General features: G+C 31.8%; 1 protein-coding gene across 1 annotated transcript; it reads right to left on the minus strand.

The window, feature by feature from the left end:
- Nucleotides 1-4,350: 4,350 nt before the first annotated feature.
- Nucleotides 4,351-5,267, minus strand: LOC108469031 (uncharacterized). The gene is made up of 3 exons (XM_017769919.2): nucleotides 5,072-5,267; nucleotides 4,921-4,988; nucleotides 4,351-4,774 (listed from the first exon to the last, which is right to left on the minus strand). The coding sequence occupies exons 1-3, from the start codon at nucleotides 5,160-5,162 to the stop codon at nucleotides 4,631-4,633; spliced, it is 303 nt and encodes a 100-aa protein (XP_017625408.1). The 5' UTR covers nucleotides 5,163-5,267; the 3' UTR covers nucleotides 4,351-4,630.
- Between the last annotated feature and the right edge of the window lie 7,531 nt (nucleotides 5,268-12,798).

The following is a 12,798-nucleotide window of genomic DNA, read 5'->3' on the forward strand; positions in this document are numbered from 1 at the left end:
AAATTATTATTATTATTTTTGAGGTCAAAGTGTAATTTTATTATTACTAATTTTTAAAATTTTATAAATTGTAAAATGACTTGAATAGAAAATTTTTCCCTTGCGACCCCCTTAGCTTTGCCACTATTCATCGCCTCAAACCTATATTCTTTTATACTGATAACAATACTGATGTGAATTAAACAAAAATTAAACTAAAATTTTTAATTAAAAGTTAATTAATTATTCAACTGATTTTTTAATATACAAAAGTCATTTTAAATTGAGTGTGTTAAGCCCAATTTATGCCCAGGGCCCAATACATTTAAAACCCAAAACAATTATCTAAGTAGACCTAACCTAGTCTCTAAACCCAATACCAACCATTACCCAAACCCTAAACCCATTAGACTTAAACCCAAAACAAACCCTAACAGCCCAAAGCCCAGCAAAATTAAAGAAAAATGGAGACCCTAGCAGCTAACACCCTCAGCCGCAGCAACCGTGGAGGTTCTCAAGCACCGCACGTCGCGCATCCCTCTGCGTCATGCGCTCCTCTACTAGGCCACATCAGAGACGTGCTCGACTGAACCTACAAACAAGCAAGAAATGGTTGTAAAAAGGCTATAAAAGCCTTCAAAAACATTGTAAAAAAAGACCGTTTTTTGGAAAGAAAATACAAGAGAAAAGAATACAAACGAAAAGTTAATAACAAGCAAAATCGTCAAAGTTTAAAAGGTTGTTTTCACTCTTTTGCTAAGATTGTCTATTCCTATTTGTTTTTATGTTTGGAGAAGGGACCAAACTCGCCTTCGTAGGCGTAGGTGGAGGTGCACGAAAGCACCGATGATCCCATGGGTCGACCTCGGCGATGGTGTGACGATGCCGGCGCCTCGAAAATTTAGTTTAAAACCCAAGCAAACAAGAGGTTTGCTTTGGCTGCCTGCGAAATGGCTAATGGCCATTCAGTAGTTTAGGTTTTTGATAACCCAGGATGAAACAGCGCCACATGAGGAAATTAAGGGGGGGAACCCGCGCGCTGACCCGTCGAAGGGTCCGGATCCGTGTTTTTTCCCCCTAATGGTCGATTTACGCCATTAGTCCCTCGTCCTCACGCTAGCATCCAATCATGCCATATTCAATTTTTTTAGTTCTTTTAAATTATTCCTGGAACTTACACGCCATTACAAATCAGTCCGCGCTGGAACGTACCGTTTTGAAGCGTAGTTTATTTTCATTTTCGGTCCCTGCTTGTTTGCATGCAATGTATTACAATTTTTAATGTTGTAAATTGGCCTTCTGATTTTGTTTTTTTTTAAATCGGTCATTTTTTTCCTTTTTTCCTCTTTTCACTTGTTTCTTTATAAATTCACTATTTATTTTAATGTATTATGATTGCATTACCTAGTATGTATATATGTATTTATGCCTACTTTCAAATCCATGTATATTTATAATTTATTTATTATTATTATTATTTTTAGATCCAATTTTACTGTTTTTTTATCTTCTAAATATTTTCATCTATTAGTGTTTTACATGTAGGTATCATTTATATTAGGTTTTTCACATTATGTATTATCAATGGTTGACGGATGATTTTTTTATATTTTGTGAAATTCTTAACTTCATACTATATAGATTATTATTCGTGTAGATTCATTTGTAGATGTTTATACAATTATATGTAAATAATTTATGTTAAGATTTTGTTGTATGTGCATGGTTTGTTTTGCGAGCATATTATTATGTTTACATGTATTTTTATATCACATCTTATTTACAAATTTTGATGTATATGGCACTAATTTTAAAACTACTTTCTATAGTATTTGTTTTGAAATTGTGTGTTAAACTTATAATTTCCTAGGCTTTTACCATGTTTTTTGTTTTAAAATTACAACAGCGTTAAATTCAAATACTTCTAAAATTATTTTTATATATATGCATAACGTTATTAATTGTTTCATATATATTTTATTATTGTTTCCATATTATTCTGCATGTATATTATGTATTATCATTTGTTTTCTTATTTTTTTCTAATTACATGTATACACTATTTTTTTGAAAATCCCATTTTAAAATTACACTCTGCTTATTTCGACTATTTTCTTATTATTAATATGTATATTATTAGGAATCCTCTTTCCTATTATCTTCATTTTATATTTATATAATTATTTTATTTCTTTTGTTGTACCTTTATTAACATGTTACCACTACCATTTCATTATTTTTCATTAAACCTTTTTTTGCTACTATGTTTTATTGTTAATATGCATCGTTTAGTTTAGTATGGTAACGTTATTTGCATGCGACATACCATTATTTTCGTTTTTTCAAATTTTAATTGCCCCAAATTCATTTATTCATAGATTTATTCTCAATTGTTTCAAAATAACGGTAATGTTCGGTATTTAAAGAATTCAAAGGATCGTGCCCTAACGTACTGAGTTTCGCTTTCTTTGTTTGTTTTGAATATTCGAATATCCTTTTAAAGCTAAAACGCAAGTTTTAAAGGCAAGAACACAGTTGAGGGTCAAAAATGTTGTGTCTTAACGTACTGGATGTAATGTTTTAACTCAAGGTAAGATGGTCTTTAATATACATTTGACTTACCTAAATGTTTTAAAAGCCAATAAAATGAGGATCGCATTTTGAATTCTGTCCAAATCTTTAATTTTCGACTTTAAGACATTAATTAGTCGATTAAGTACTAATTTTGTGCGTGTTGAGGGTGCTAATCCTTCCTCGTACATAACCGACTCCGGAACCCGTTTTCTTAAAATTCGTGGACCAAAATGTTTTATAAGGTGGCCCAATTTCACCTCAAAAAAAATTGGTGGCGACTCCCAACTTTCGTTTTCAAAAATCGATTCCCGTTTTCAAAAAAATGATTTCGACAGAGTGGATGGTGTGATTTAAGATTGGATTTTAGTGAAAAAAATTTAAAAGAAAACCTTTAAGTAGATCGAATAAAAAATATATTAACACATCTAATCACAATAATTGATTAAAATAATTCCTAAAACTTTGAAAATTTAAGACGGTTTATAGGAAATCGATTTAAAAATATTTTTATTTTTAAATTAAATTGTATCTATATTTATCCATACTCATTATAAAATCTCTAATTGAATTAAAATGGATATTACATTATTTTCAAGTGTGAACATTTAGTAGATATACATTATGCATGTGGTCATGTTAGTCACTTATAAGTTCTATTTAAACTAAATCATGGATCAAGCTAGATTAGGTTTAAGTTGAATTGACCTAAAATTTTAGGTTTGTTTATTAAGTTCAGCTCTGGCCCAACATAAAAATGGGTCTCAAATTTTGCCAAAGTTTAGTCTAAATTAAAAATGTTAAATTCGAGCTCGAGCTTGAGCTCGATCTAGCCCGCCTGTATTAATTTTTTATATTATTTTTATATAAAATAAATTTAAAAATATAATATGTCATATACACTAAAAATATTAAAATAAATATTTTCCAACAAATTAAAAATATATTTAAAAATTAACAAATAAAACAAGAGTTATACAATATCTAAATAATAACAACAAAATAGTAGCAACTAGCAATATAATAACAAAATGTCAACAAAACAACAACAAAATGAAAGTAAACAACAACAAATTTGAAAGTTAGGCTGATTCGGGACGGGTTGGGACTAAAAAAATCCTACTCAAGACCTGACTCATTTAGAAAATGAGCATTACTTTTTGTTCAAACTCGTTCTTTGAGTTTATATTTTGCCCAAAACATTTTACTTTTCGGATAGACCGTATGTATGAGGAATTTGTTGAATTCCAATATTGGAGAGATGAAACTTAGATTATTGAATTATCCTAGTAGAGTAGGCTTGAGGGATGAGGAATTTGTTTTTCTTTTCTTGTTTCAAAACCCTACAATGGAGGGAGAGTCTTGATTGAATATATGGATTGGTAGGCTGTTTTAGAAAGAGTGTTGTCGGTGTTTTTGGTTGTGCTTTAGTTGATTGGTTATGGTTGACATTTCATTAAAGTAAGTGTGATTGGCCTACATCTCTGCATGACCATCTTAAAATACTTGTATAATTGGGAAGTGATGCTCTTACATGCTTGCCATCTCATTTCTTAATGTCTTACGGTTTTTCTTTTCTAATTTCCTTTTGGTTTTTGTATAATGCCACACTATTAACTTGTTTGTCTCAATCATTTTTTTAAGGCATAACTTATTTCATCTTAATAAAGGCAAGAAAAGGATCACTTTTGGAACATTCACTTTATTACATACTTCAACTCCAACAACCACAGCCCACAATTTCCAACAACACATTAACTTCCATTAATATCTTTTATATATATAAAAAAATTAACAAAATTTCTTGATCTAATCACAACTTTGAGTTCAATTTATAATAAGCACCGTAAATCCATAATATTCTTAATTTACAACATGAACCCACAGTTTCCAAATCATGTTAGATTATAGTACAGACATTCTTTAAACATACAAGTACAATAAAAAAAAAAAACAAGTTTAAAACATAATTATGGATACAAAGAGAGACAACCAAAAGACGAACTTGTCCTAAACCAAACCCAGATCCAAACTCTGAAATTTCCCTCATTCTATATAGATAGACAGATGATATGTTTTTTTAACCTGTTCCTGGAGTTTTAGGATCATGGTTCTTGTTTGCACCAGGTCCTGAATAATCTGTGCTTGCCAATAACATCCTTTCGTTATTTAATGCTTCCCCTTCCTCTATTACTTCCTCACTTCCACTCAATTTCATTACATCCTGCCCCCAAAAAACACAACAAATTAACCAAAATCTTAACCATTACTTGTGAGTTCATGTGAAGCATGTGAGTTCATGTGAAGGATGTAAAAGAATGTAAAAGGATAAAAACCCTGTAAGAATATCAATTAGGGCATTCAAAATACCTGAACAACTACATCTTGAACAGAAGGAGAAGAAGGGAGGAGTTTCTTATTATTTGGCATGGAGCATCCTATAAAAGACCAAATCAATTATTTTGAATATCAATAAACAAATCAGAATTAAAAGCTAAAAAAATTCAAATATTAGCCTTACTTGTTACAGGAACAGCAGCAGAAGAATTGAGGAGATAAGAAAAACCCAGAAAAATGATCATCAAACTAACAACAAATTTGCTCTCATCCATTTTTAATGCTTTCAACAAACTCACAATGATGACAAAAGAGAAAAATAATTTCGATGATGGCAAAGGGAAGCATGTGAGTTCCCTACTTTATATACCTAACAAGTAAGTGAAGAATCTTTTCTATTTTATTTTTTACAATTTATGTTTGATGTATTATTCGTGTATATAGTTCGACATATTTACAAAAATAATACAAATAATATTTAATTGTATTATGACATTAAATTTTATAAAAAATTAACATTAAAATAATTTGATTCACAATACTAAACCTTATAATTTGTATATTTAATTTATTTTTCATTTTTATCATATATTAATTATTTGATCAATAAATGAAGAATTTGGGGAGAAAAAAGAAGTCAACTTCTTTCTACCATTTATTTTATTTTAAAGTGTGGATGAGTTCCACTTGCCTAACAGTCCAACTTTATATCCTTTCCTTAGGTCATCCACTTATCATTAAAATTAAAATAATTTTAACATAAGATTACTTGTAAAATAAAACAGTGAATTGAATGTGTGCATTAATTAATGTTTACGTGATATAATGTAAGACAACAGATACGAACAAACAGCTAGATATTCACGAGATTGAATTTGTTGTAGTGTCACACATTGACTGAGGTTTGTGTATGTGTATTATATTTCATATGGAATAAAAGTCTAAAATTATTTAATTTTTATATTAAACAGTTTTTTATATTATAAAATTAACATTATTATTAAGTGTAACATGTATTACTTTATAAATATGTTTAGGTAACTTAACGTTAAAAAGTTATAAAATAATCTCTAAAATATTTGAAAGTTTTTATTTAAGTTTTTATTTTATTAAAATCGTTATTGTTATACCATTCTTTGTTCGCACCACTTGTACTAATTGAAACCCCCTTTCTCCTCTACAATTTAATTTATTTCATGAAACAACTTTGAATGTCACGAATTTACAAACCAACATTCAATCAAATTTCTTTTCTAATCTTTGACATTGACCATCAAATTAACTTGAATCTAAGGTATTTTTTTCTACTTCTTGATAGGCCCGCAGTACCAATTATCGAATTGTCGTTTGGAGCTCGCTAGCCATACTTTTTTTTAAAAAAAACTAACGGCCTAGTGACTTAAATGAAAACTTTCAAATAGTTTAGTAACTTAAATGAAAACTTCTGAATTGTTTAATGACAATTTTATAACTTTTTGAAGTTAAGTGATCAAAACGTAAACTTACTAATAATTTAATGACCTTGGATATAGTTCACCTTTAATATAATGATTAAATTATAATTTAATTAAAAAAAGTATAATTAAATATATTTGAAAAGTTGAATTTCCAACTTTGCCTGGAGTGATAATTATGAAAAAGTTTTTTTTTATTTACTCGAGTGTCCATCTTCGATGGTAATGACTAATTCTCTCGTCGTAGGTGCTTTTTAAAAAAAGTAAACAGATGGTCATGAAATGTGCTCCATTCCCATGGACGAGATCTAACCCCCAACCTTATAGTTAAATCATAATAATGTAATCATTTAATTTATTGAATTTGTATTATACTTATGCCTTGGTCTAATTCCATATTTTAAAGAAAACAAAATATACAATGATTCCTTCTAGTATAAACCAACGGAGCTCTAATACAATTGTTAAAGGTGAAGTTACTCAAATTTGAGATTTACCAAGTACCCAAGTTTGAAATTTCAATTAGTTTTAGTCTAAATTATGTTATAATTATTTTTTAATCCTTTTATAACGTAATAAATTGGTTCTATATTTTATAATTATTTAAATATGTACATATATTTGTGTTTTGATTGTACCATAAATTTTTTTAAAAAAATTGAGCACTCAATTCACGTGGTATTGTGTTATTCTTTTTGAACGAATTCACGTGGTATTGTGGAACATGGATTAATTAATCAAATAATTTGAGTATCATAATGATTTAATATTAGAATAAATGAAAAAGAAAAAAAGAAAAAAAAAAGGGGGGGCGGAAGGAAGAAAAGGATGATAAATGGAATACAAAGGAGTGTATGAATAATTAATGTAGGAGCTTCCAAAAATTGAGTTTAGGGCGGTGGGAAGATAGCGACAACACCATTTGTCATGTGGTGGATTTTATGTGACATCATCACATACTACATTTTTATTTTTCTTTTACCTACATAATACAATAAATATTTAAAATTTAATTCAATTCCTATCTAATAGATTTGAAGTTTGAATTTTAATATATGTAACTTTTTATTGCCATTTTATAAGAAAAAGAAAAGATGAATTTTTAGGCAGCGAACATAAAACTATAAAATTTTAGGGGAGAAACAAAATTAAAATTTTGGGTTAAAATGTTTAAATTGAATTGTTAATTTTCCAAAAATCAGAATTCTAAAATTTCCACATAATTAATGGTTAAAAAGGTTTAAATTGATAGTTTTAATTTTTTAGGGGTTTAAAAGAAAAATTTTCGTTTAGTCAATGAGTCCAAGGCTTTTGTATGTTAGACCTGTTTAAGGGTTGGATTATACATTTAAGACCAAATGTTTACTTGAAATTTAAAAGGGTTTAGAGAAAAAAACTCCAAAAAGAGGCTTGAACAAAATATTAAGTTCATTGAAGATATGGGTCAGGCTCAGGCTTAGGCTTCAGCATTCAAAGCCTAAGTCTGAGCCTGACTCGATCTATTTTTAAGTTTGTAATATATTATATTATATTATATTATTGGCTTAATGGTAACAAAGGACCTCAACAAAAAATCAAGGGTAAACTACATTTAATGTCACTAAATTATTAGTTAGTTTACGTTTTAGTCACTGAACTTCAAAAAGTTACAAAATGGTAATTGAACTATTCGAAAGTTTTCGTTTAAGTTATCGGGATGTTAAAATCATTGTTGTATGGCCTTCTATGTTTGCACCATCTACTCCAATTGAAATCAAAAGCTCTTCTTCCTCTTTTTCTTACATAGTGCATTTTTTTCGTGAAACAACTTTAAATGTTATAAATTTGCAAACCAAAATCCAAACTGCTTTCTCCTTCAATTTCCGACAATGATCGTCAAATCAACTTGGATTTAAGATAAGTTATTCTACTCGTTGATAGGTACTAATCTAATGCACGAGTCATCAAATTGTTACTTGAAGCTCGCTAGTTTAAAAAAAACTTAATAGGCTAGTGATTTAAATAAAAACTTTCAAATAATTAAATGACATAAATGAAAATTTTCAAATAGTTTAGTAAATATTTTGTAACTTTTTGAAGTTAAATAACTAAAACATACGTACCCAAAAATCAATTAAGCCCTTATGAGAAAATGGCTCCCAATTGAATACTTCTAACTGAAAAACACAATCAAGGAAACCCTTAACTAACATTGACCACTATTGATTGTGTGTAACACCCCAAACCCGGCCCAGACGTTATGACCGGATCCGACATGCCACATCGAAGCGTTCAAAATATTTTATATTGTTGATCCAGAAAAACTTACTTAGTGTTTTAAAAGATAATTTCATTATAGGTTAAAGTGAATGGAAGCTGTGCACCAGGTAGGAAACCGAAAAAGAGGTGGTGAGTCTATCGGACTGCTTAAGTACCAAGCTCCCTTCGGATCCAATCCTAGACATGTATACCGCCATTGCCACACCTTAACGTCATGGATATTTCTAGGAAACCGATTTGATTAAGTCATTTTTAGGAAAAGTGATTAATTTTGGATAATACTTTCATTGCGGAAGCTTTGCTTGTTGTCGTGTTATTTTGAAATCAACTGTTGTTTTTGAAAACACGCCCTAAAGTTATCCAATTTCAACATTTAAAATAAGTATTACCTATCTTAGTAATACATATTAAAACCATCAAAAATAATTAAGCGGCCTTATTACATTTAAAAGCCCAAAAACTTCAAACGTAAATAAAAGGATGTCCAGTTCACCGAAGAAAATCAACTTTGGAACGGGTGGCCACTCCAATTCCCTCACGACTCCAAGCCCACTATGGTTGGGGATTTCTGCGTGGATAAAAATAAAATGGGTGAGTTTGGGAAACTCAGTGTGTAAGGAAAACCCATTCAAAGCCCAAGTCACTCAAGCCTATTGGGCCTAAGCCCATTTAGGTAATAGTGGTACTAGGCCGAGCCCTTTTCAGACATAATAAACCGGGCCTTAGCCCTTATTCAGATAACAAGATGGCCCATAGGCCCATTTCAAAATACATGCAACATCAATAACATATACAAGCCCATTTGGGAGACTACTCAACCCACCAACCACTACACTCCACCCGCACCAGCCATACACTCCATGTGGGAATAGCTCAACCCACCCAAATTTAACACTCCACAGCTTGCATTTTTCACGCTCATTATCAAAGAATTGAGGCAAAGCCTCCAATACGTGGACAAGCCACTTTCAGTACTTCCTCCGTCAATATCCCAATCCCATGCATCAGATAATAACAACATGGCATGCAGTAAATAACAACAGTCAAACATGCATTTAGGTCAATTTAACCCTAAGGGTATTTCGGTAATTTATCTACTAGGGGTAAAACTGTAAATTTTCCACTTTTAAAGGTATTTCAGTAATTTATCTATTTTAGGGTTTTTCATGCATATTCCTACTTTTCACGTACTAACAGAATCACGTACCGAGGGTTCTTACCGAATTGGGCCCGTTGGCCCATCATTCCAATTTTGGCCCATTAAGCCCAAAAATATCGAGGGCACAGAAATCATGCACTTTGCAGTCCAAATTTTGCAGCTTACCAAAAAATTAATCGATTTACCTCACGAGCATTCGCACACTCGTAAATCTACAAAATACCGGTTTCGGCATTTCGGATTTTCGACTTTTGCCGATCCAGACTAAGAAAGAGGGTGTTAGTTACACACCTGTTTGCGACGATATGCTGACGAGATCCACACACGAACCGCCTACAATTGGATTACTAACACGTTAATCTAACTATTCAAATACAAACTACGTATTAACTCCTTACAATATTCGGCCAACCACACCTACAGATCATAGTAAGCTTATAAGAAAACAATAAGCAACTCATTAACAAATTTTTGTCAATGTTTACCACATAATCATAATTTCACTACAAGCTCTCTTCCTGAGAAACAGTCACTAAATCATTTATAACTGGAGCTACGAAACTCCAAATCAAGTTCCGTTAATTTTCCTTAAAAATAGACTCATATATCTTCTATCCATAAAATTTTCAGAATTTTTGGTTTAGCCAATCAATACCAGATTTTTCTCAAAGTTTCCCATGTTTCACTGTTTGGCTAATCTGACCACTCTTCATTACGAATCAAATTTCTCATTGTAAAGAATTCAAAATATGTTCTTGTTTATTTCATTAGAAACTAGACTCAATAAGCTTTAATTACATAATTTATTCAGCTTCTAATTCATCTCCCACAATTTATGGTGATTTTCCAAAGTCACGTTACTGCTGCTGTCCCAAGCAGATTTATTACCAAATCACTCTTTCATACACCTATCTTGCATGCATGTTATTTAAACATGTATATCACCAATCAATCATCACATATTTATGATTTTTACTTAAGCATAATCTCCATTTCATCATTTTAAAGCACAACATGTTAGCCGATTTTTCCCTTTAGCATCTAAGGCACATGCATGCTCATTTGTTTGGCTCAACTTCACATATCTTCCATTTTTCATCAAAAGAACATGAAACAACAACCATTTCCTTCATTTTAATTCATGACCAAATGCTCACAACACAACTAAAAATCAAAATATACTTCAAGAGTTAAGGTAGAATCAAGAAGAACTCATGAACCTCAAAATAGAAGCAAGGTACCAAGAACTTACCTTCAATTTTCCTCCTCCTAATGACCGAATACTCAAGAGCTTTCTCCTCTCCTTTCTCTTCTCTAACTTTCAGCTATGATGAATAAAGATGGACAAAACTTTGTTCTTTTCACCCCTTTTTCTTTTAATAAAACTTCATATTTCATCAATTTAATTCTTTAATACAAAAGACATGAAATTCTTATCATGAAACATTTACCTAACCCATTATCATGAAACATTTACCTAACCCATTATCATGGAACATTTACCTAACCTATTATCACTTTGTATCAATTTATACCATAAATTATGGATATCAAGTGCACATTTTGTCTACAACAACATGATGGCTGGCCACTTCATGTAAAATGGGAGGTTTGTCATGCAAATCCTCCTATTTTGCACTCCTATTTATTTGGTCACTTCAATTTAGCCTATAGCATTTTCAAACATTTTCACATAGGTCTTATTTCATAATTTCACTCCTTTTTTCTTATGGAACAAAAATTAACTAAAATTACCGGGTTCTATCTTAAGCTTGGGCCTTCTAGAGGCCCACTAACATAATTAAACCTATGCCAACATTCACACGATTCCCGAAAATTGGGGCGTTACAACTCTACCCTCCTTAAAGAAATTTCGTCCTCGAAATTTACCTAATCCAAACAGATGAGGGTATTGCTGTTGCATCGTCTCTTCTGGCTCCCAAACTCAGAAGTTTCCCCTTCCTTAACTTGTTGATAACGAGCGACCAAAGACTCATCGTTCAACTGTTTTTCCTTAATCGATCCACCCAGTTGGCCTCACTTGCAACTCACCAACAGACTTCCATCATCATACGACTCGACGAGTAAACATTGCTCTCAGATCGACATCTGCTTCTCGACTTAGAGCATCGGCTACCACATTAGCCTTGCCTAGGTGATACTCGATCGAACAGTCATAATCCTTAAGCAACTCAATCCATCTCCTTTGCCTAAGGTTCAGCTCCTTCTGAGTCAACAAATACTTAAGACTCTTATGGTCAGTGTATATAATACACCTTTCTCCGCACAAGTAATGTCTCCAAATCTTAAGTGCAAATATCATGCCGCCAACTCTAAATCATGAGTCAAATAGTTCCCTCATGAGGCTTAAGCTATCGTGATGCATATGCAACCACCTTACCTCTTGCATTAATACGCAGCCCAAACCCACATGTGATGCGCCACTGCACACAAGAAAATCATTCCTGACTCAAAGCTAAATTAACACAAGTGCTTCAGTCAGAACTTTCTTCAACTTCTCAAAAGCTTCTTGCTGCTTTTTAGTCCATACACACGGTACTCCTTTCCTTATGAGTTTTGTCAGAGGTGCTGCCATCATAGAAAAACCTTCTACAAACCTTCTGTAGTATCCTGACAGTCCTAGGAAACTCCGTATTTCTGACACTGACTTAGGCGGCTTCCATTCCAAAATCGCTTCAATTTTCCGAGGGTCCACTTTAATCCCCTCAGCAGAGACCACATGTCCTAAGAAAGTTACCTCCCTCAACCAAAATTCACACTTGCTGAACTTCACAAAGAGTTCCTTCTCCCTTAATACTTACAGTACTATGCAGAGATGCTCATCATGTTTCGTTTTAGTTTCAAAATATACCAGGATATCGTCAATAAAGACGACTACGAATTGATCTAAAAATGGTTGAAACACATGATTCATCAGATCCATAAACGCTGTAAGAGCGTTCGTTAGTCCAAATGGCATAACCAGAAACTCGTAATGACTATACCGAGTCCTGAATGTCGTCTTTTGGATATTTGCCT

The sequence above is a fragment of the Gossypium arboreum genome, chromosome 8, assembly GCF_025698485.1.
Source record: "Gossypium arboreum isolate Shixiya-1 chromosome 8, ASM2569848v2, whole genome shotgun sequence".
Classification (NCBI taxonomy): domain Eukaryota; kingdom Viridiplantae; phylum Streptophyta; class Magnoliopsida; order Malvales; family Malvaceae; genus Gossypium; species Gossypium arboreum.

Bases quoted from the DNA above. Each gene is read 5' to 3' on its own strand.
- LOC108469031 (XM_017769919.2), bottom strand. From the start codon at position 5,162: ATGGATGAGAGCAAATTTGTTGTTAGTTTGATGATCATTTTTCTGGGT. The intron at 4,989-5,071 runs GTAAGGCTAATA...GGTCTTTTATAG, and splicing joins TGCTGCTGTTCCTGTAACAA to GATGCTCCATGCCAAATAAT. The intron at 4,775-4,920 runs GTATTTTGAATG...TTTTGGGGGCAG, and splicing joins TTCAAGATGTAGTTGTTCAG to GATGTAATGAAATTGAGTGG.